This window comes from Miniopterus schreibersii, assembly GCF_964146895.1.
Source record: "Miniopterus schreibersii genome assembly, chromosome: 16".
Taxonomy (NCBI): domain Eukaryota; kingdom Metazoa; phylum Chordata; class Mammalia; order Chiroptera; family Miniopteridae; genus Miniopterus; species Miniopterus schreibersii.
Genome location: NC_138116.1, coordinates 31,525,013 through 31,548,988, shown reverse-complemented (window position 1 = coordinate 31,548,988; position 23,976 = coordinate 31,525,013). Strand labels below are relative to the sequence as shown.

Sequence of the window (23,976 nt, the reverse complement as noted above, 5' to 3'; positions counted from 1 at the left end):
GGAATGAAAAACCTGGCCTTGCTCCCCATCAGGCTTTGAGAGATTATTTTATCAAATAAAAACTGGCTGTCCCCTAGCACTAAGGAGGCCTGAGGTCTTGCCAGAAGTGATACAGACCTCTGTTCACTCTCCCTGCCCCATGTGCTTGAGAACTTCTGGGAAATAAAAGGGTGGGACTAAGTGGATTGTTGCAATGCCAGCTTCTCAGTCACTGCTTGAACTTTACTTTCGTCTCTCCCCCTAACCCCCACCACACCTACTGGCATCTTTCTTCCTTTTGAAATTCTCCAATCAATGATTTACAGTGTTTCTGTTTTCCTCTGTTGCTTCCTTAATAATTGTATTTCTCTTCTAGTTTTGCAAGACAGTGGTCAACAGGAAGGCCCAGCAGCTCCACCCTCCTGAGTGACAGGCCATCTTCGGACGCAGCCTTTCTGTGCCCGTTCTTCAGGCAACTTTCAGTCCCTTACTGTAGCTAATTCTAGATGCCCTTTAATATTGTGAACAAATAGACCCTCTGGTATTATGAAGCCCGTGTGTGCAGGAGCCTGCTCCTCTGAGATATGTGGCGTGTAGGTTGCTGTATTTACAGCTCCTCCCTCTCCAGCCATTGTGTTCTCAACCCATTTCTGTGTGTCCCCCCAACCCCTGTTTATTTTCAAGTGACATTTTTAGTCTTTCAAAATAGCTGCCTTTTGTGATGTGGTGATTTAAATGATTTCAGTTTGTTTGTTTTCAGCCTTGGGATAAACTGAGGTATTTTGCTTCCTGAACAGATCTTTGCAATTTTGATGAGTGCTCACCTGGGGAGAGGGGATGAGTTAGAAATACAGGTTTTCCCCTTCAGTTCCACAGAACAGCAATGTGGCTTCATAACTCTGACCTCTGCTCCCAGTAACCCATTGTTAGAGTGCTCTAAGCACCAAAGAAATACGCAAGGCCCTGCCAGTCTCTTGTTTTGAAAATTTAACAAATACATATAACCCCTGTCCCAGACATTGCATCTCTGGTCACTAGTCTTAGAAATACCTATGGCTTCTTAACCCTCCTGTTGCCCACTCTATCTGCATCTCTGCAGAGTCCAGAATATGCCAGGGTCAGCTCTCTACCTGGAGGGGCCTGTCCAATGTGGCCCTTAGAATTGAGTCTGCCCTATATATACTAATTAGTCTGCCCCCCACAAGGAGCTCTGTATGTCCATGCTCCTCTTCCCATTTGGGCTGGTGCTGTCACTCAGCAATAATCCTCTTTTCTGTGCGCTTTCTTAGATTCTTGTCCTCTGTCCTTGAGGCTGGTCAGGATACAAGAGTCCTGATCTTTTCATGCTGCATAAAACAAGCATGCAAAAAGCTTCTTCTGAGCAGAACATGTTCCCTCATGTCTCCAGTTGTTGGAAAGGATTTGGGAATCAAGAACTCAGTACTTCCTGCCCCAAGCTGAGTTCTGTCCTGGACAATCAAAAGCAAGTTGTGACCTTATGTAGTACATAACTCTACCAAAGTAGGCCAGTGAGAGTCCAGGCTCCAGGGGAATAAAAGCCTCTGAGTGCTTCAGAGTTTCCTATGACTTGGAAGAACCTGGGTATGCCTTCCCCATGGGAGAATCTGAGGTAGCTGTGGTGTCACCTAACACTTCCCAAATCTTGTGAAGTAATGTTGGCCAAGTGTATAGTGATCCAAACCCATGCTAGCCTGGGTGCAGCTGCTAATGAGAGAAACCAAATCTTTGTTGGTAGAGTGAGAAGTAGGATGGGAAAATTTATCCTCATGTTTCTGTCAGTTTGTTTTGCCTTATTTCTAAGTGCAATAAGGGAGTCTCACAGGATTACACCTGTGACATCCTGAAGGATGCTTCCCTGGTGTACTCCTGGGGCCAAGGTGGACAGACCAGACCCCTCAGCATGGTTAGCGCTGACCTTAATCAAGGCCCCTTTGGGACCAGATGTCCTGTTACACCTTCCTTTTAGTCTCCTCACTTTGTGGGGTCTATAGTAGCAATGGATCTGGTGTACAGTTCAGTTGGTCATTAACATCCTACCTGCTAGTAGCATTTATTTGACTGGAAAAGTTGAGGTGTTCCTGGAGAAAAATGTAAATGTTTCCCACCAGCTCTGTATTAGCTGTAATTATATTTGTGCTAAACGCTCGCCCTTCTTTGTTCATCAACTACGTGAAATCCAGATGTGGGAGAAACAACTGGTAATATTCTAAGCAGACAGTTGTTTAGGTGGTTTGAGGGTCAGGTGTTAGTCTCCTTCCTTCAGCTCTTCTCTGAGATTCACACATATCACTCCAGCTCTGGTGGGGGCTTGCTCTTTATCTGCCTTTTCTCTGGCTTCTCCCACCTTCACCTGTTGCCCCAGTATGAAAGCGTCCACGTGAGCTGAGCTAGAATTCCCGGGAGTCAGTTGGATCTGGGGCTCCAGCCCACATAAACATGAGGAGGGACTTCCCTGGTCTATTCCATCCCCATGGATAGTGATGCTGCTGAGCAACAGTGTAGTCTTCTTTTAAGTATCCCCCTTCCCTCTTCACATCCCCCCCAAACTGGCTAGCATTCAGAGGGGCTTATGATGAAAGACTCAGCTCCAGGGTAGTGCCACGCCCCTTCAGATCAGCTGCTTCCATTCGTTTTCCAGGGTCACAGTCCCAGCTGGAAGCAGTAGTGCCTCTGTAGGAGGGGTGCTGGGCTCTGGCCTTCTCAAAGAGAGGTCAGAGACAGGTCAGTATTGTGGGCAGGCGTATATCTTCCCGAGTTCTCTTAAAGTCCCTGCTGGGACTCCCTGACTTATTTTGGTTGGTTCCTAGAGCTACTTCTTTTACAAAATACACTTTGTAGACTTGATTAGATTACCTTATTTAATGTGAGTTTGTGCCTTTTTGTCTCAATCTTCCAATACAGGTATATTGGGGGAAAAAGCAGTCTAATAAAATCCTAGACAGAGCTTCATGGAGTCGAACTTATTGATGATATCCTTATGTCCATTTTACAATTTACATACCTTAAACTCTTGCTGATGTCTCCCATTTTACCAGGGAAGGATTAGGAAAGGTACAAGATATCTCTGGAAATTTTTGCAGGTGTACTTCATTAAAACATTCCCTTGCCATTTTACTTATGCAAACATCACATATCAGAGTAATTTGGCCATTTCCTACTGACAGTATTTTTGCTTTTATCTCTCCTCCTCTTCACGGCTCCCCCTTTTTCCCATCCTACCAAGCAAAATATTTAAAATAATTAACTTTGCTTCCGGGTTTATGAACTTCTTGAAGCTTGTTTGTAAAACTGTGAATTTTTCTGGGTAAAGTCACGGCTCTCGTCAGATGCTAAAGGAATCCCATCCACTGCCCTCCCCACCCTCCACTCCCCAAAAATATTAAGAACCAGTGATTTGGAAGAAATCAGAATGAATCTTTGGCAAAGTAAATAATCATTTCTCGTTTAGTCATAAAATAGAGGCAGTCACTTATTTTTCATTCATTAATGGCTAATTTTCTAAGATCCCAACAACCCCAAATATCCAATGTGTAACAGGTAATCTAATGAGTCTGAGGAGCGAAAAACGAAAAACACTTTAAATTGGGCGTGGAGAACTAAGAATGGAGGAGCCCAAGACCAACATGAGAAAGACTCCCTGGAGTTGGGTGGGGGAGAGCCTGGATTACGGGCCGGACAGTGGCTGGACGGCCTCTACCCCCTTCGTTCTTTGGGCCTCTGGGCGTAGGAAAATTGGGGTTGGGGTGGAGGGCAGCGCAAAAGCTACAGACCTCCGATATTAGTGAAACCCGCAAGAGCCGAAGAGGCTCGCGCGGGCGTGGCGACGGCTTCCGCCGGAAGACGGCCCCTCCCGGCCGGCCTCACGCGAGGCCCTCTGGGAGCCGTGAGAGCCTCCGGAGCGGAGCGCGGAGCGCGGAGCGCGGAGCGCGCACCCCGCACGCCGGGCGGGACAGTGTGACGTCAGGTTCTGATGACGCTAGGACACGCCTTCATGCCCCGCTCCCCTAAGCTCCTTCCCTCCCAGCCTTTCACCTTTTCGCGCTTGCTGAGAGGACCGCCCCTTCCCGCCGGCCGCGCCACCCAGAGTCCCCGCGCTTCGGCCCCGCCTCTTACGGGGCCGAGGCGTAGGCCGGAATCCGGAAGGAAAACAATCGGGTGAGCCTGAGCTGGCCGGGACCTGCTGCCCGAGAAGTGCGGATCCGTCCAGGACCGGCTGGGCCGAGTCGGCCGGGCCTCCGCGTGGGGACGATGGAGACCGTGAACCCACTGAAACCGACGGAACCTAAAGGCAGGAAGCTCAGGTGAGGACGGCCTGCTCCGGGCTGATCACTGCCTCCGACCCAGTTGGGGCTGCGGATCTGGTGTAGAACCAGACTGGGAGAGAATGGACCAGGCCTACAGGGCTGCTTCTAGGTTGAAGGTCCTCCCAAATTATCCCAGTGAAAAGCGAGCTATGTTAAGTCTGAGCCCCACGCCCCTTCCAAACTCAAGCGGCTGAGCGACTTCTCACTTGGGCGCCCTAAGCAGGTGCCCGGTTGGCTTCTGGAGGAGGCAGCAGTGTTGAACTGTTTGAAGTTAAAGACATAACAAAGCACTCTCCCCTCAGCTCTGGAGTAGAAATCTGTTCTTACTTTTGATCAGCATGTACATCATGAGGTCTGCCTGATTCCGTTGTGACCTCCTAAAATCGGAACACAGATTTAGTTAAGATCCTATAGCCTGGTCCCATGCTTGCTCTTGAACGAGGAACAACGCTAATCACCAACTTAGTGCAGATCACGATGCAAGGATTTGCTGCTAATCGTCAGACTTGGGGAATTGGGGTAAGCAATCCCGACTTTTGCTCCCAATTCACTTAGAGCAGGTCCCTGGGAAAACAAGGAGCCTTGGAATAAAAGGGCTGCCTTTCTTAATCCTATGTTGGACAGCAGGGGGAGATCGCAAACAAACAAACGAAGCACAATGTCTGTCGAGTGCCTGGGAAGGTGTTTTTGGTGGTGTTTTGTTGATGTTCATGGGAAGGGGCAGGAAGTTGCTTTAAGCCCGCCAAGAATTTCTTCAAGTTGTGCTTTTTAGAACAAACGTGAACAACTAAGAACAGGGTATGGTGAAGAAGAGATGTTTTGGGATAGCTTCCCTTTTCTAACCCTCTCTCATTCTAGATCTGCTGCTGCAGGTCCTCTTTGTGGTGTACCTAGGACTCACCTGAGGCTTGGTGGCTGTACTTGCTCTCCTCATGGTTTGTAGCCACTGCCCGCTCTGGACTCAGCACAGTCTGGAGCTTCCTTGGAGCGTTGCTGTAACTATTCATTTGAGATCTGCAAGTCTCTCCTTCCCCTGAGCCTCTGATGGGATCCAGTGTTAATGAGAACTGCTGATCTAGTTCTGTTGCTTCTTTAGGGGTCATATGAAGCTGTGATAGAGGATATTATCCAACTGATGACTTTTGAGATGTTGAGGAACCTGTTATTTAGAACCTTCTCCTTAGGCTATCCTAAATGCTGGCAGAAGTAGTTGTGCTCCAGGGATCACAACCATAGGAAAGAGTAAGGAAGGGAACGTGGTATCTCTGTTATTTTTGAAATTTCCATATCTTGTGGTGCTGAGGTCTCTCACAAGGTAAAAACTGAACATCCAGAATCTTTCTGGTGGTCTTAGGAACCCTTGGGTTGACGAATGGGGAGTGGGAATTTGCTGACTGAGCCATAGATGATTGCTGCAGTGTGAATGGCTGGTGAAATTAATAAATTCCTGACTGTCCACCCCTTCAGCTCTCCTAGTGTCAGCAGCACCAGTACTGCCAGATGTGGGCAGATGTAGGCCTCCATGGGGAAGCCAATCCAGAGCAGGAATTTCCTGCTTCAGGGAACAGAGGTGAAGATGAAGGGCTTATAGTTCAGCACCTCTATCCCCACCACCAGATGCAGAAAGCAATGTTTCTCATTTTGATTGCAGTGGATTGTGGTGCATCCATTAGCAGGCCTGTACCCCTGTCTACTACCTGGACTGGTGTTACTCTCCTTCCTCCATGGCTTCACTTTTCATCCCTTCCACAGCATACATGTCGTGACATGGAATGTGGCCTCTGCAGCACCCCCTCTAGACCTTGATAATCTCCTTCAGCTGGATAACCATAACCTGAATCTGGACATATATATCATTGGGTAGGTGTCTACAGCCCCTTCACCCATCCCTATTTCTGAGATAAGGTAAGCCTGACCAGTCCCAAGTTGTCCCCATGGGGAACTGCTGTAATCTGTCCCTCGCTCTGGAGTCTGAAGGCTAGGAGCTTTCAGCCTGCATTGGGATCAGTCAGTGTCTCTTGTCCTGGGTCAGCAATGGCAAGGGTTGGCGAATAACATCCAGGGGAGGGAGAGATAATAGTTATGAGAACCCAAGGCTTGAAAGTCTGCTGAAGGCAGTACTAAATGTCTGTGGTAGAGGCAGTACCCTCCAGGCCAGGGGGAAAACCTCTGACCTGGGATGGGCAGTTTGCAGGAAATGAACTGTGGGATCATGAGCCTCCTTTCTGACACTGCCTTTGAAGACCCATGGAGCAGTTTCTTCATGGATGTGCTTTCCCCTCTCAGCTTCGTCAAGGTAACTTTTAAGTTCATGGGCAATTGGGAAATGTGTCTTACCTCTTGTCATTAACCCCCACTCAGTCCTTTGGTCTCCCACTCAGACTTTCATGTTGTTTCCCATTTATTAAAGTGCCTAAACCTCAGTTACATCTGGCTCCCTGGGGCTCCTGCCTGCCTTGTGCCTTTCCAAGGTAACTGGAGCTAAGCTGGGACCCCAGGGGTTTATACCATGATATTTTTCAGGTTGGGAGAATTCCCTGGGGAGGTTGCAGCAAGGCTTATTAACACCTCAGTGCCTACCCCATCTCTAGCCAGTCTCTCCTCACATGCCTAGCCTGCAATGTTTGAGCATAATAATTGCTACCACTTATCAAAATCTTCCTTGATGTTAGGCATTATAAATAAGCTCTTTATTACATTATTTTAAAATTTTAACAACTCTTGAAATACGAGTAGAGATAAAATTAAGATTCAGAAGTCATACAGGCTCTCTGGAATTTGAATCAAGGCCTTTCAAACTTTATAACCCATAGTCTTTTTTAAAAAATCTTCACCTGAGGATATTTTTTTTGGTGTGTTTTTTTAATATTATTATTATTATTGATTTTTTTTTTAAGAGAGATAGGGAGAGAAAGAGAGAAACATCTATGTGAGAGAGAAACATTGATGGGTTGCCTCCCATACATGCCCCAATCAGGGATCAAACTCATAACCTAGGTATGTGCCCTGAACAGGAATTGAGCCTGCAACCTTTTGGTGTACTGGACAGTGTTCTAAGCAACTGAGCTACCCAGCCAGGGCATAACCTATATTCTTAACTACTATACTTTATTGCTATACTGGTGAGCTCTAAGGCTGACAGGTATCCCATGGCTAACCTGCTGGTATAGAGGGTGTCCTCTGATTATTGGGGTCATGCACCTCAAATTCTCAGGAGCCCAGAGGTTAGGAAAGGGGAGATAGGTGTGGAGGAAAAGCGTTGTCAGTCTGAAGGTCCTGTATTCTTTGAGGAATCTTGAGACCGTAGGAGAATCCACAGGAAGGCTCTAGATTGCTGATCTTCATCTCTCTGCCTTGCATAGCTGAGGGATGAAGCACACTCCCATTCAAAGCACCTAATGTAGCGCTTCATGAAAATACCAGAATTGCCCTACTTTCTTCACTAGGTGACTGGATTTCTTTAGAATTAATTATCTTACCCTACTTTGCTTAATGGTGCTGAGGCTAGAGCCGTGACTCCTCCCAAGAAGTGCAGAGGCAGGAGGAGGGACTACATGATTTGGTCCTAGAAAATGCCAGCCCCCGAGCCCTGGGCTCCCTCCAGATTAAACTTGCGCCTCTTCCTGCAGACATGGGGGTAGATCCTCAGAGGGCAGAACCACTTCTCTCACCACCCACTTCCTTCCCAAGACTGTAGGCCTCCTTGCACTTCAGCTAACTGGCAAGGGATTGGTAGAATGGAACTGAGCCAAGGAAATTAGCTCAGCTTGTGGCAGGGACACAACCCATTCTATCCATGCTGCCTCCCAAGGTTGGGAGGCCAGCCTGGGGTCCTGGCACCCAAAGCAGATGACCCTCCTACCCCCAGCCAAGAATTGAGGTGAAGGGGTGAGCCCTGCTTGCAGCCTGTTTCTTACAGGAGAGTAAGTTGAGAAGTCTGGGGCTGCCCCCTTTGCTGGCTGCAAGACTCCCAGTCACCTCCTTTCTAGGCGCTTCCTTAGCCCTGCCCACATCATTTCCTCTAACTAGAACTTCCCCTACAAATCTCCTGCCTTTCCCCACAGCCCCACCCTTTCTCCCAATCTGAGGCTTTCCTTCCTCACCCCCACCCCTCCACTTCCCTGCTCCTCACAAAGTGGACTGGTGCCTTTGTGGTGGAGCCCAGTGGCCCGAATCAGCTCTGGGTTAGGGTTAAACTTGAAACACTCCCTGAATCTTTATGCGTTCCCTTGGGAGTCAGTCCCTCATAGTCTAGCCTTTCCCCTGCTTTCATTACCATATGTGCAAGTGAAGGGTAGAAACCAAGACTGGGGGTGGAGGGTGGGGTTGTGGCCACAGTTGTAGCAACCTCTGCCCAACCCTAGGTTCCCACGCCTCCCTCACTCGCCTCCCCCACTCAGTCCTGGGTTTGGGGTTCCCCCTGCTTTGACTCCTCCACTGTGCCAGAGCTCCTGGCCTGCGGGATCAAGTTTCATAATTCCTGGAAGGCCCCAGTACACGCTCCCCACCCGGGGATTTCCTCCTTGGCCTCTGCACCTCATGCTCCGGAAACAGCTACTCCAGTGGTGGATGTAGACAGCCTGAAGCTGAGATAGAGGGTCATGAGCTATGGCCCATTCTCATGCCCACCCCACCTCCTGGCCACAGACAGCAGGGGTTTTGACAGTCCTGGTTCTTTGATGTTGTTTTGATGTTGTTATCCAGGTGGTCCTACTGGTTCCTTGGTCTCCTTGAGCCTCAGTCCTTCACCTGAGAAACAGGGACAGTGGTTCCTTCCAGGGTTGGTGTCTTTGTTTTTAATATATCTTTATTGATTTCAGAGAGAGGAAGGGAGGGGGAGAGAGAAAGAGAAACATCAGTGATGAGAGTCATTGATTGACTGCCTTCTGCACGCCCCCCTCTGGGGATCGAGCGGCAACCCGGGCATGTGCCCTGACCAGGAATCAAACTGTGATCTCCTGGATCCTAGGGCAGTGCCCAACCACTGAGCCACTCCAGCTGGGCCATTTCTTAATTTTCTTCCACTGAGGTACAACATATGCAGAAAGTAAGTGTGCTGTTTGGTTTGGGTTTTTTAAATCCTCACCCGAGGATATTTTTTCCATTGCTTTTCAGAGAGAGTGGAAGGGAAAGAGAGAGAGAGGAACATCGATGTGAGAGACACATTGATTGGTTGCCTCCTGCACGTGCCCAGACCAGGGCTGGAAATCCAGCCTGCAACCAAGGTATGTGCCCTTGCCCAGAATCAAACCCGGGACCCTTCAGTCTGCAGGCCGACGCTCTACCTACTGAGCCCAACCAGCTAGGGCAAGTGTATGGTTTGATGGATTTTTTTTATGCATATACGCCCATGTTACTGCCAGTCTAGTCAAGAGTCAGAATATTTCCAGCATCCTAGAGGATTTGCTCATGTTCCTTCTCTGCATCTACTTTTAAGAATCCTTAAACCAAAAAATAATAACTGCCAGTTAATTCTTCCAGTGTCTATGAGATAGATTCCTGCTCTCTCAATGAGATAATAGGCTGAGAGACTTGCCCAATATCAAATACTAAGAACCTGAGCCAGGATTTGGACCAGATCTGGCTAACTTCAAAGTTGGTGCCCTTAGCCCCTATCCTGTATAGCTGCATTCCTCTTTGAGGCCCTGGCCTACAGGGTACCCAGAGGACCTCAGGAGGGCATTGGTGAGAGGAGCACCTAAGCATTCATGGAGCTGGGACTGAAGAGTCAATGCCTACCTGATGGCAGGGTACCCTGGCAGCCTTGCTTTCTCTGTCCTGAACCCCCAGGTTCAGGAACAGAAACGAACTTGCTCAACTCCCACAGTGCATCATTTGGCAGCTAAAGGTAGTGAAACAGACTTGAGCTGAGATACTATAGCCCTGGGGAGGGCATGTGTGTGGCACAGGACCTGGCAGGGACACACTCGGCCTGTGCAGGGAAATGAATGACCATTGTCCTCCCCTGTCCTGCAGGTCTCCTATGTTCGCATGCAGGGGCTCCTCTTACTGGTCTTTGCCAAGTGTCAGCATTTGCCCTTTATCCAGATCCTCTCTACTAAATCCACCCCCACTGGCCTCTTCGGGTACTGGGTAAGGACTGAGTCTTGTTTGAGTCATGAGCTGGGAGGCCTCTTTTCACTGGGCTGGGAAGGGCTTGGGGCTTTAGAGCTGTAAAAATGGAAAATGGGGTAAAATGAATCTTGTCAATCTGTCCGATCTGGTTCCCTGCATACCCACTCTCCTGCCTCTGGAAGCTTAGCATCCTGAGACCTCAGGTTGGGTGAGCTCTCTGTGGATTGGATGGAGAGCTCACCTGGGAAGCTGAATGTCTGGCCCTGGGAGATCCTATGGGAGGAGAGACCATCTTCCCTCAGGCCTACGATGGGAAAAAAGAGGTATTTCCTACCCAGAGCAGTTTCCAACTTGTCCTACCAGGGGAACAAAGGGGGCGTCAACATCTGCCTGAAACTTTATGGCTATTATGTCAGCATCATTAACTGCCACCTGCCCCCCCACATGGCCAACAATGACCAGCGGCTGGAGCACTTTGACTGGATCCTGGAGATGCAGAATTTTGAGGGACTTGACATCCCCAACATCCTGGACCATGAGTGAGCATGCAGTTGCAAACTGCTGCCCCACCCTCTCTCCCACACCAGCCCAGACTAGCATCCTCTGCCCAGTCACTGCTGCCCAGCCAGAGCAGATCATGCTCCTCTCCCAGCCTCGTCCCTCATACCCCATCTGCTCTCTTATCCACCTTTGCCTGCCTGAGGTCTGGGATCCCTTACCCTTCCCTGGCCCTTCTACCCTGCTTAGAAGCCTGGATACTTCTGAACATCCCTGGTCAAGAACCCTGTGGTTCCTGAGGTCAACCAAAGGGCTGTTTCTCAGCCTTGCCTGGTGGCCAACTGAGGGAGAAGGAGGGAGGGCAGGAGCCTGTTGCGTATTTGTCATTTGCCCTCGGGGCTGGTCTCTTCGCCTTAAACGATGGTGTAGGAGCCATGAGAACAGTCCTGGTGGGCCTGTGCCCTGGTCTTCACCTAGTACTCTCCCAGCAGCCCCTGGAGTGAGCAGGCCTGAGCCACCTGTTCGCTCCTCCCTTCTCTGTCCTCATCACAAACTTCAGGCTGCCTTCTTTTCTTTCTGAAGCCTCATTGTCTGGTTTGGAGACATGAACTTTCGGATCGAGGACTTTGGGTTGCACTTTGTTCGAGAATCCGTAAAAAGTCAGTGCTACAGTGACCTGTGGGAGAAGGATCAGGTATCAAGGGGGTCCAGAGGGGTGGTCTGAGCCCATGGTGGAGGTCCAACATGAAATGTGTGGAGCGTTGCTCAGGTTCCCTAGTGCCTTTTTTCTTTCCCTGTCCTCTGAAATCCCTGTGCCCAGGCAGAGAGGAGTCTAACAGGGCTTCACACCTGGGGGTGGGGCAGCCTGTCCAGTCAGGGCCTGGTCTTCATTTGGCAAAACCAAAGTGTGCGTTATCATAGGGAGCGAGAAGGGCTTTGGCCTATGAGCACCAACCTTCTAGTATCCCTGTCGTCTCTCCCATCTCCAAGCTTGCTTGCCTCTCAGAAGATGAGATATGCCCATTTGAGAAACCCTGGCTACTCCAGCCTGCCCTCTGATACATATCTGCTAGTGGCTCCCAGAGAGATGGAATTTAAAGCCTGGTCCCTATAGTCCAAAGACTGGGAAATGGCAGGCAGCTGCCTCCCCTGGGACTGTGGGGTAATGTCTGCAAAAGGATTCAGCTGTTCTCCTGGGGGTGGGGGTGGGGGTGGGATACTGAGGCTGTGAGGAAGTGAAGTGGCATTGCTTAATTCTTACCTCACCTTGATAGCTGATCCCTTAAATGGAGTGTGGTGCTGGGCCATGGGGTTGGGACCATCGGGAGATGGGACTGTACCTTTCTCTACAGCTCAGCATTGCCAAGAGATGCGACCCACTGCTCCGGGAGTTCCAGGAGGGCCCCCTGCTCTTCCCACCTACCTACAAGTTTGATAAGAACTCCAACAACTATGACACCAGGTGAGGGGGCTCCAGCAGTAGAGGATCAGCCTACCTTGGTTCTGGAATTAGCCTGTGAGGAGGAAATGGGGAGCCAGGACTGGGAAGTCATACTGTGCTGGCCCTAGTGGCAGTTGGAGCTGCCTCAGAATAGAAATGTTAGGGAAGCAGGTATAATAGATCCAGCCATCACCTCTCAGGAGTGGTGCTTCTCACCCCCTTTGAGGCATTGACTATGGGAACTCTTCCCAGATTGTCCACAGAGAAAGCAGGTGGGGGAGCTGGTGCTGTCCAGGATGGGGTATGGTTAGGGGGCAGGTAGGGCCAGAGAAGAAGAGGCAACTGATTCCTGACTTACAAGTGGCTACTTTTCAGCATTCTGGGAACCCCTGCCCCCACTCCCCAGAGCTTTCTGGTCCTCCCCAGATGGGGGCTTGGCTCAGCCACTTACTGGTATTAAGTGCCCTTGCCCTAGCTGTGAGTGGTCAGGTACTATTCAGGAAGGTGAAGTAGTAGTCATCAGTTGAGATTTTTACAGGGAAAAATAGAGACAGTGCACCTAGTAGTTAGAAGCACAGCTCTGCATCAGCTGCATGACGTTGGCCAACATATTTAAGGCTTGATTTTGTCATCTAGAAAATGGGAGTGATAACAGTACTCACCTCGGTTGAGGATTGAATGAGACCTTGCATATGTATAGTCCAGTGCCTGGCACCCAGTAAGCACTGTGATAACTGCTATTGTTATTTTTAGATTCATGCCTTCAGGTGGCAGTTGTTTTGAATCTTTATTTTTTTTATTGATTGATTTTTAAAGAGAGAAAGGAAGAGAGAGAGAAACATCAATTTGTTGTTCCACTTATTTATGCATTCATTGGTTACTTCTTGTATATGCCCTGACTGGGGATCGGACCCACAACCTTGGCATACTGGGATGATGCTCTAACCAACTGAACTACCCAGCCAGGGTGGGTGATAGTTTTACTGAAAAACTTTCTAAGAAGCTGAGAAGGGGCCAGGTCACCACCAAAACCTTAGGCTTAGGGAAGGCGGCAAAAGCAGCTCTAGCAAGAGGTCCCTGGCTCAGCTTAGGGCAGGGAAAGAAAAAGAAGAACCCTTTGCATGTTAGGGGCTTTTTGTTTCACTTGAGACAGTTCCTTCATTCTTCCTATCAAGATTGTCTTATGAGGGAGATAGGAGGTCCTCCAGAGCACCCCAGTCCTCTGAGATTTAGGGGGTAAATGGGTATCTCCACAGCCAGGCCAGGGTGAGAGGTAGGACTGCTGGCCCAGTGCTAGCAGTGCTATAGCAGAGCAACAGTGTCCCTGCCAAGGAATGGGGAGAGGGCAAGCCATTTCAGGAGTGTGGAGCAAGACAGAATGGGATCATGGCCTGGGCAATGCACACAAGAAGAGGCCATGAACACTGGAAACTGGGTTCAGCCAGGGCAATTGAGCAGGCCAAAAAGGAGGTAAGAGGGCAGTCTCCAGCTGGCCCAGGTCCACAGCTGTAGGGAGACTGCCAGTCTCCCCAGCCAGTCATTGGAAATGAGAGTCATGGACATTATAAGGCCTTGGTGGGACAGGCTGGGGACTTGGGGGCTGGGACCCTCCACCCATTGACTTTAAAACCTCCCTTGCCATCAGGAAGAGAGCTGCTGACAGGCCATGTAGCCAGGTGTCCCTTTGCCCCGACCCCCAGGTATGGTAGGGAAACCACTGGAGACTAGATGAAAGTTATTGCAAACAGCTGAGTCTGGGCTGCAGTTAGCAGGGACAGATTGGGTAGAGAGGCTCAGAGATGTTAGAGGACTTCCCCAGGCGGCTTAGCTAATGGTGGCAGAGCTGGGGCTCAGACCTGATTCTCTGGACTCTGGCTCACAGTACTTTCCTCTAGACCACAGGACCTCTGAATTCACATCTGGTTTTGCCAACAGCAGCAAACAGGATTGGACAGCAAAGTCTTGCTAAGAAGGAGGCAGATACTTATTCCCACATCATAGATACAACCCACATTGTGGTTGATATTATTGAGCACTTTTGATTGCCAGGCATTGTGCACAGGGCTTTGTCTGCATCGCTTAATTCATACTTTATCCTCATTAGGTAGATTCTACTATTGACCTTTTTTAAATATATATATCTTTATTGATTTAAGGGAGAGAGAGAGAGAAACATCAATGATGAGAGTGTCATTGATTGGCTGCCTCCTGCACGCCCCTGACTGTAGTCCAGCCTGGAACCTGGGCATGTGCTGTGACCGGGAATTGAACCACAATCTCCTGGATCCTATGTCGATGCTCAACTGCTGAGCCACACCCAGCCAGGCTATTATTGAGTTTTTACAAATAAGAAGACTCAGTCTTGGAATATCTAAGTAACAGTAACAGTAAGTGATCAAGCAAGAATTTGAACTTGAGTCTGTGTGACTGCAGGAACAGGGGAGGACATCATAACTGAAGTCTCACCGGCTGGGGCCACGGTCCAGAGACAGCTGGGAGTTACCCTAGTGGCCAGGGCCTGAGCCCTTCATTGTGAGCAGAAACATTTCTAGCTAATCGGACCAGTGTTCATCCTCGAAAACCAGTTCAGAAATCATCTCTACCAGAAAGCCTTCCCTGACCCAGCCTTCCCCGGCTCACTGAGAGGCCTCTCCTGCCTTTATGCTGCCTCAAGCCTTGTGTACACCAGGCTTCCCATGTTGCTTTTAAGACACAGTATGCCTTTCTTGCTGTAGTGTGAATGCCCAGAGCGCAGAGATAGGATCTGATTTATGACCATTCCTGAGATGTAGCATAGTGCCTGGCATATGTTTAAGTTGTGAGCCCAAAAGAATAAAAGGGAAAGATGCAGCATTTAAGGAGCAGCCAGCCAAGTAGAGGGACCCACCCATGCAAGAGATCCAAGTAAACGTATCAAGTCCAAGAGCTGGCAGATAGAAGGTTCCCGAACTCTGTGGAAGTGCTGAAGGAGGTTGAGGCAAATGGTGAGGGGAGCAGCTGACGCCAGGAGGAGTCGATCAGAATTGTCAAGAAGGCAGCAGAATTTGGCAGAAAGAAGGGCAGGCATTCCTATCAGTCAGCAGCACTGATGAGAGAGGCATCTTGAGTGGAGCCTGACCCAGCTGTACAAAGTAACTATGAGGGAGTTTTGTACTGGGCATGGGAGGCAGCTTTGCTCAGCCACAGTAGTGTCCTGGAGCCAAGATGTAATGAGAACCTAGGTCCGCTCCATTACAGGGAGGGTGAAAGGGCTGAGGGCGGGAAATCCTGTTCAAGTCAGAGATTGCAATAGGGTTATGTTACATGAACCCAGTCAACCTCTCTGCTAGGCAATGAGCAGAGGATATTATGATCAGTCTAGTCAAGACTTGTGCCTAGAGTTCAGTGTGACACTTAGAAGCCAGCTACAGAGAGCTGAAGGGAAAAGTGCTTTCAGACCCCAAAATGGGACACATCACTGTTTTGGGGTCAGTAAATTGGCTGAGTTTTTTAGGCTTTTAAGCCGAGAGACTCTTACAGAGCTACTTGGTTTTAAATTTTTTGAAAGTCAAGATATACTAATCTCCAGAAACAATTGTTGTATTCAGTTATGACCATTCAGCCGAAAAGCATCAGTGAGACCCAATCCAGATAACGCACACTGTGAGGCAGTTCTGGCAGCTGTGAATTGGCCCCAGTGGGCAGGCTGGAGGAGACAGTGGAGTGCAGTGGAGGGGTGCAAACTTCATAGTCAGCAACCTGGACAAGCATCTGGCCTCCACCTGGGCAGGGTGACTTCTGAACTTCAGTGTCCTGTGGGAGGAGAAAAGTGTGATCTTAGCATTCTCCCAGTGTTGGAGGGATTAGAACAGCCTGTGAGCCACCTGTCTCAGTGTCTAATCACAGAAGGACCCCACGCCTAGCTATATTATTATTAGAAATGGAGAACTCGGGAAATATATGTAATATTTGATTAGTACACATTTATTTTGCTTACTGCTTTCTTGTCTTTTGTCAAGCAAGCTCCTCAAAGACCTTTTCAATCTAATTTATCGGATTCCTAGTTGGCCTGGCACATAATAAGGGCTCAGTAAGTCACATTGAAAGAATGAGTCCTACAGGTGAAGGGACGAGCCTGGACCAGGCCATAGAACAGGAGGAAAGGGAGTCAAATGGAAAGGTACCAAAGAGGAAGGAGAGGCAGGCTGTGGCCAGGCCTGGGGAGGATTCGGACGTGACAGCAGGTCTGAGTTCTTAACTATGAGGGAAGCTGGGGAGCGGGAATGCTTTGAAAAGGGAGAGTGGTACATTCCTGTGGTTTATTACCAAGTGTTAAGCATTGTTAGGCACGAAATGTCCAAGACTCCATGTCTGTAGTCTCTGGGATGGGATTACCATATTCCTATGTCCTCTGAGCATTCCTCAGAATGAGAGGTTGAAACAGTCCAAGGAGGCCCAAACAGATGTGGTTTAGCCAGTTACCACTTGACCACTCCCTTGACACACCTTAATTTGTTTAACCTTCACAATAGCTCTTTGAAGTAAGTACTATTATCAACTCATCTTAGAGTCGAAGAAACCAAGGCTTGGAGTGATGAGGTCACTTGCCCAAGGGCACATAGCCTTTATCTTTTAAAACTGGATTACTGGTTTATTATAAATGGATGTAACTCAGGGACAAGCAAGTGGAAGAGGTGCATAGGGCAAGGGCCAGGAGGCTCCTTGTCCCCTCCTGGCCCACCACTCTTCTGCTCACCAGCATGGAACAATATGGCTCTTAATTAACAGGGCAGAACCTGCCCCCAACTGGCCTCTGACCCGAGAGTCAGAGTTCACCATCGAGACACCATTCTGCCTCTGTTGCTAGAAAACTGTATTGCTGTTGAAGTGACAACAGTATGTTTGTTTAAAATAGTAATTAAGTAAAGCAGAAGACAAAAATAGCATTTCAAACATTATAAGCACATGAAGCTCTATGCATTAAGATTATATGGGCATTTTTGAGGAGAGAGATTGAGCTTGGGGTTTTATTAGTTAGTTTGGGTTCACAAGCAGTTGTCAAGTACCTACTGTATGCCAGGCTCTGTATTAATGCTGAGTGTACACAAGAGACTCCAGGAGCCAGTCCTGCCTTCCTAGTTCACATACTAACTCATATGCTGATTGGGAAACAGAAAACTACAATATAATATAGTTAAAGTACTGGTGTAAATGCTTTAGAAAGAAGGAGAGGTCAGGGGCACCTTTATGATGAAGACAACATTGGAATCGGGCCTCTCCCTGTGAAAAAGGGTGTTCTAGGCAGCGAAAGCTTCTAGAGTAAAGGTCCTGAGGCTTGAGAGAGTCTCCAGAGTGGGGTGGGTCTGGGACAGTGGTGAAAGGTAAAGTCAGAGGCGGCAGACTCCTGACCACCTTGGAAGCTGTGCTTGGGGACTGGAGCTATATTCTAGAGGCAATGAAACGTCTTAAAGTTTTTAAAGTAGGAAATTATCTGACTCATCTGACCAGGCTTTACTACTCTGTGGTTCATTCAAAACCAAGGGGAGGAACCCAGAAATATTGACTGCCCCCACCCCATTCCAGGACACAGGGTCTCCACTTGGAGGGCGGGGCTGGGTGCCCGGCCCATCTTAAAGAATACCCAGCAGCTGCCTGAGCGGGGCTGGCTCCGAGTCAGGCTTGCCTGCCTGGAGTCAGCCGCCTAGCGGGGGAGCACTCTTGTCTCCAGGGTTGCAGGTCCTTTCTCACGCTCCTCTGGAAGCTGGCAGTGAAGAACAGTGGAGGGGTCTCTCAGTTGATTCTTGAGAACAAACCATAATCAGGCAATGTCTACAGAGGGCTTATACCAAGCGCTATGCTGAATATTTTCTGTGCTTTATCTTATTTCATCATCTCAGCAACCCTATGAGGTAACTACTATTCTCCATTTGACAGATAAGGAAGCTGAGGCCTGAGAGGGGTTGGCCAGGTGATTTAGAGCACACACTGTGGTCATGCTGCTTGGCCTTTAATCCTGGCTCCACCACTCAGTGCCTATGTGACTTTGGGAAAGTTGCTTCCCCTCTAAGACTCAATCTCTCCACTGGTCACAGGCATGTGGTGAGCATTCCTTAACCGCTTTCCTTCTCTAAGGCCGCATCTTCAGTAAGGGAGAGCCAAATTCCAGCTCAGGATCTGCCTGACTCCAAAATCCAAACCTCAGCCTCTCTGATCTGCTGCTGCTTTTGGTCAAGAAATAAGAAAAGCTTTGAAATGAAATGCTTCTGAGTCACAGTTTGATTGAGGGTCCTTGGCTGAGTCTGAGAAAGGCCAGCATACCTTTGATTCTGTTGGATACCCTCCCTCCTGTTGCCAGGCTGTGTTCCAGCTCTGGCCCAGGGGGCTCATGGCCGCTGAGAGACCCTGGCATTAGGGGCTCCGGCAAGCTCGTGGGGGCACCTGCTGCTCTCCTGCCAACGCTTTCTTCTCTCCCCGTTCTTCCTCTTCCCTCCCCTCCAGTGAGAAAAAACGCAAGCCTGCATGGACTGACCGGATCCTGTGGAGGTTGAAGCGGCAGCCCCACACTGACTCCTGTGCCCCCAGGCTGCCGGCCCATCACTTCTCCCTGTCTCTGAGGAGCTACGTCAGCCACATGATGTACACCATCAGTGACCACAAGCCTGTCACTGGCACCTTTGACTTGGAGGTGAACTACTGGGCTGCCAGGCAATTGGCAGAGGAGCAGCCATGCTAGGCCACATCCCCAAACACTCCAGCCCTGGATTCTAATGTCAACACATCCCCCAGGGGAGACCTGTAGGGGGACATGATTGCCTTTCCTCCCAGGTCGGGTATCCCTGCTCTTCTTAGGAGCTGTTGATGGCTCTGCCTGTCAAAAACGTGCTCAAACCCCTTGTGAATAGGTTTCCATTTCCTCTCGGTGCTGTCCCTTGGGGCTGAGTTCCATTATGTTTATTACCTACTATGTGAAGTAGGACTTCCTTGTATTGTCCTGAACCTATCTGGATCAGGTTGCAAAGGAAGCTCCCTCCATCCTTGTATTTTGCCATCTAACAACCAAGTCAGTGTTCACCTTTGAGCTGCTGGCTGCCCTCAGCCTTCACCTTTTCATACTGGTTTGTCTGTCTTTATACCATTTGTTCCTTCTACATGTCTATAGCTGTTCTTGCCACAGGTACCCTTCCCCTGAAAAATAGAATTTGGGTCTTTGGGTCAGGAACCCTGAAGGTCTGAGAGCAGCCACTTGGCTCCTTAAACCTGTTAGCTCTTTCCTCCCATTCTGCCTCACCTTCATCCCTCAGCACTGGGCTCTCTGCTTGGTTACCCACCTGGCCCTCTGCTCCACCATTCCTGCCAGGGTCAGCCACCCCTGACAAGCCTGTGGTCCTTTCTCTTTCCAGCTGGCCAGCCAAGGTCTGCTACTTTCTCAGGGCAGCCTAGCATTCTGTCCCACCACCCTGACGCCCCTCCTCCCCCCCGACCCTTACTTGTTGGAAAAGCGTAGTAAGAACATTTATCTCAGAGAAGAGAATGATGCTATGGATTTTCAACCTCTTTCCCATCCCTGTGTGTAGCTGAAGCCGTTGGTATCTGTCCCACTGATCACCCTGATGTCAGAAGGCTTGTGGACCATGGAGAATGACATGCTTATCAGCTACTCATTGACCTCAGACTTTCCCAGCAGCCCCTGGGACTGGATTGGACTGTACAAGGTGATGTGATGGGAGAGGCAGGGAGTCCATCAGCCACACACACCCCCTGGTTTATCCACCCTGAGGGCTCTCGGGAGCTGGGCACAGAAACAAAAGAGCTCATCTCGGGGCTGGCAGTGAAGGGGAGGGCATACAGTATGATAGCCAAACCTAGGAGTGGGACCATCTTCCTTAGGATTTGCTGTAGGTCCCGTGGTGGGAATAAGCTGTCCCTTCCTGACCGTCCAATCCTCCCTCCCACAGGTGGGGCTTCGACACATTAACGACTACGTGTCCTATGTCTGGGTCAAAGACAACCAGATCTCCTGCAATGGGCTGAACCAGGTACCTGCCCTGCCCATTCCTGAGATAGGTGTTCCACTTCTCCAGCAGGCAGTCTTGCCTGCGGGAAAACTTGTCTCTAAGCGCTGGGCGGGACCAGGGCCGTGGAGCTGACCCCATCCCATCTGTCCTCCCCTCCAGGTTTACTTCAATGGCAGCGACATCCCTGAGACTGAGGGTCAGTTTCTCCTCTGTTACTATAGCAACAGCCTACGTTCAGTGGTGGGAATAAGCAGTCCCTTCAAGGTAAAGAGGGGTGAGGGGAGCTTGAGCCCCCTTCCGTTCCCCAAGCCATAAGCCTAGGAGCCAACCTGTACCTGGAGCTGCTGCAGTTGGAGAATGGCAGTGATGGAACAATGCGGAAGAAAACCTGCTATTTCCCCTTCCGCTCACTGCCTGCTTCATCCCTGCAGATCCAGCCTCGAGTCTTCTTGGCGGAGGACCCACTGGGTGAAACCCAACCACAGATCTGAGCTTCAGTGAGGGGGAATCCAGGGCGGAGGCCAGAGCTGGCAGCCAGCTCTACTCACCACTTCCAGGAGCGCTGGGGGCCCAGCCAGCCTTCTGAGGAGGCAGCAAGTATCCTTCACCTCCCGGGGGGAGCTCTGGCCACACACTCCTTTGCTCTTTCCACTCCATATCTGTGGAAGTGGCCACTTAAATACAGACTTTCGTTGCTGAGATGTGAGTGAAACCAGCTAGTGTGTAAACAGTGAAGACCTGGGGACAGTCCACCGGATGTGGGAGGGACCCTCTAGTCTACGTCTCATTTCTTGATTTTCCCCACACACAGTTCCAGTCCCGCCCAAGCAGGCCCGCCAGGCACATGCCCCATCTGGCACAGGCCTGCATTCTTGTCACTTCATCCTGGGCCTCAGGCTATCTGGGAGGGGGAGTTGCTCACATTTGTACAGGCTTCATAGACTAGTTGGCACAAGCAACACTGGGTCCCAGGAGTCTTGTCATCTCATTGCCTTTCCCCCTGAGGGATGGGAAGGAAGTGTGGGATCCTTGCTTTCAGCAGAAGCAGTATGATTAAGTTGACAGGATGGACAGGCCCCGTTACCCAGGCTCTTACGTAGGGGTTGTGGGCAGGTTGAGTGTCCTGCCTTCATCCTCCTGCCCCCATGGAGTGTGACCCAGAAAATTCCAGACCTGAAGAGAGAATTGGACCCAGGTTCACTTCTGCTGGGGATTATGCCCCCAACCTGCCATCTTGTCAAGGGTTAGCAGGTGGTAGAGGAGCTGTGGCCACGGGTTTGTCCACGGTGGTCTGCCCAGTGAAGCTCTTCTGCCCCTACCCTTGTCTGAAGTCATTAGCCAGAAACCTGCCCTCTCTCTAGACCACTCTGGTACCTAGAAGGGGCAGGCAGAGAGGAAGGCTGGAATCAAGACGTTTGGCAGAATCTGGCCCTTGGGGTCTTCAGAGAGCATTCTCCAGGTGCTGTGTGGACATGGCTGTCCCTACTCCTACCACTTGCCTCCAGCTGCTGGTCACTCAACAGCTCTTCTCCCAGGAAAAAACACCTCAGGGAGTCTGCTCTGTGACTGTCACTCGAGTCCTACAACCTGAAACTAAGGAACACTCCAGTTGCTCTGCATTCCATACTCCACCCTGGGAGCCATGTGTACCATGGAGAGCTGTCCCCCTGGCTCCTAGCGGGCTTTGGATGTATGTGTTCTGTCTGTCACATCGGGGGATAATTAAAAACATGGCTTTTACACTTGTGTGTGACTCCTTCATGATGGTGCTGGGAAGGGGTACACGGTGAGGGGCATGTACACCCATACTAGACTGCATCTGAGAGGAACAGATGTTGCCTGGTGGGAACAGGAATGAGGGTCACGAATAGTCGCCCCCTGGGGCCCTGGCCCACTTGACACATGGTATTGGGCAGTTGATTAATTCTGCTGCTGAGCAGAGTGGGTTTCTTAGAACTGATAACTCAGAAAAGGTGCTTACCCTGCTCTCGCTGGCTCACCCCTCTTCACCCGCCACTCCCTCAGACCTTAGTCTTGCGCCTTGGACCTGAGTTAAGCTATCCAAAAATGTCACCATCTTTCCTTTCCACCCTAGAGACCCCCTATCCAGAAGTTCCCATGGTAACCTCTATCCCTGCCCCCAGTACACACACCTGATGAACCACGAACCCTTGCACTTGTCTGCTTCATTCCTTCTCACATGTACCACCATCATGGGTGCTGGCACCAGCCTTTGTCAGACCACAGCTCAGAAGTGGCATGATAGGGGCAGCTGTGGTATCATGCAGGAATTGGGTCAAGGCCTGAGTCTGAATCAGAGTTCCACCTCTACCCACATAGTCTCAGTCTCAGTTGTCTGTAAAACTCAAATAATGCCCCATTCACAACATAGTTGTGAGAGAACAATTGTACCCAAAACCCCACGAAAAAAACACTATACCTACCTCCTCATTCCAATTAATGTGCCCCTGGGGCTGGATCTCCAAGGCGCCTGAGTCCGGGGGTCCCTCTTTCTCCTGTTTGTGGAGCATGCTTGTCCTCTACATGTCCACCTCTCCCCTTCCCCCTTAAGTCTTCACTTGCCCCTACCCCACCTCTTTTGCAGAACCCCTCCTAGCTTGGCAGGGTGAGTCAAGCAGGGATTGAGAGGCGGGAAGGGGAAGGGGGAGTGCTTTCCCTCCTCTTAGCCCCAGTCAGGATATAGCCGCTCTGGGCCCAGCCCTGACCGGCTGAGTGGAAACAGGAAATATGTGAGACTTGGTGTGCACTGGGTCTCTGAGCCTGGCTCCACGGCTGATAAAGGCCATTGTGTGGCTGCCGGGGATGAGGCTGCCCTGGATAGATGTGCTTCCTGGAGGAAGGAAGGAAGCTTTGCTGGTCTTTCCTGGGCGGGGGAAACTGTGAGGAGGGAAGGGAAGAGTGCCTGGGGGAAGGTGGACTTCACTCCTCCCATGCCAGTGTTGCCCTCTGGAAAGGTCACTTTCCCCCATCCACTTCCTCTTCTCACTTCCTATAAGGAATGGCTGGAGACCCAAGGGCTCAATCCCAGGCCAGGAAAGTGTCAGCTGTGATTTAGCAACAATAAAGATAGAAAAACAGGAACATTCAGGGTGGGGGGCACCTGAGGGTGCTAATGGAAAAGTAAGGAGCCAACAAGGCTAAAGCTGCCCACAACCAAGGAAGCCAGGGATCAACCTCCCAGGCAGTTGAGGCTCCAGAGGAGGGTGGAACAGGGGGCTCTTCACAGGGCCCTCCTGCCTCTCCAGCCAGCCAACCTTCTGGCCAGTCCCCAGCAGCCCTGGCCTTTGAAACTCAAGGGGCTCACATGCTGCTGTGGGAGGCAGGCAAGTGGGTGGGGGATGCATGAAGGAGGGGCAGTGCCTATTGATGGATCCTCTTGGCTTAGGATAGGACGTATATTCTGTTTTGGGGAGTGGTGACTCTGCTCTCCAACTGACACCGGTGAGTAGGCAGGGGAGAGGCCCAGCCACAGAGCTGCTGTGGGGAAAAGCCTCCTACCCTCTGACCTAGAGCCCAGGGTACCCCAAATAGCCTCTATATCAGCTGCTCTTGTTACCTGGGACAACAGGCATTTCCTCTATCACTCAGCCCCTCCTCTTCCTGCCCCAACCCTCTGGGCCAAGAGGCCTCCCAATCAGACCTG

General features: G+C 50.2%; 2 protein-coding genes across 2 annotated transcripts in view; both read left to right on the top strand.

Moving 5' to 3' along the window:
* PITPNA (phosphatidylinositol transfer protein alpha) overlaps positions 1-2,852 on the top strand; it is a 39,289-nt gene extending 36,437 nt beyond the window's left edge. The window contains exon 12 of the mRNA XM_081116236.1: positions 356-2,852. The gene's annotated coding sequence lies outside the window, so the exon portion shown is untranslated. The remainder of the gene's footprint in view (positions 1-355) is intronic.
* Positions 2,853-3,872: 1,020 nt separating this feature from the next.
* Positions 3,873-22,052, top strand: INPP5K (inositol polyphosphate-5-phosphatase K). Its single transcript, XM_081161119.1, has 12 exons — positions 3,873-4,301; positions 6,057-6,164; positions 6,492-6,600; positions 10,281-10,397; positions 10,743-10,918; positions 11,460-11,571; positions 12,230-12,339; positions 18,796-18,982; positions 19,872-20,009; positions 20,253-20,333; positions 20,472-20,576; positions 20,744-22,052. Exons 1-12 carry the CDS (start codon positions 4,249-4,251, stop codon positions 20,801-20,803), a joined length of 1,356 nt encoding a protein of 451 aa, XP_081017245.1. The 5' UTR covers positions 3,873-4,248; the 3' UTR covers positions 20,804-22,052.
* Positions 22,053-23,976: the final 1,924 nt, after the last annotated feature.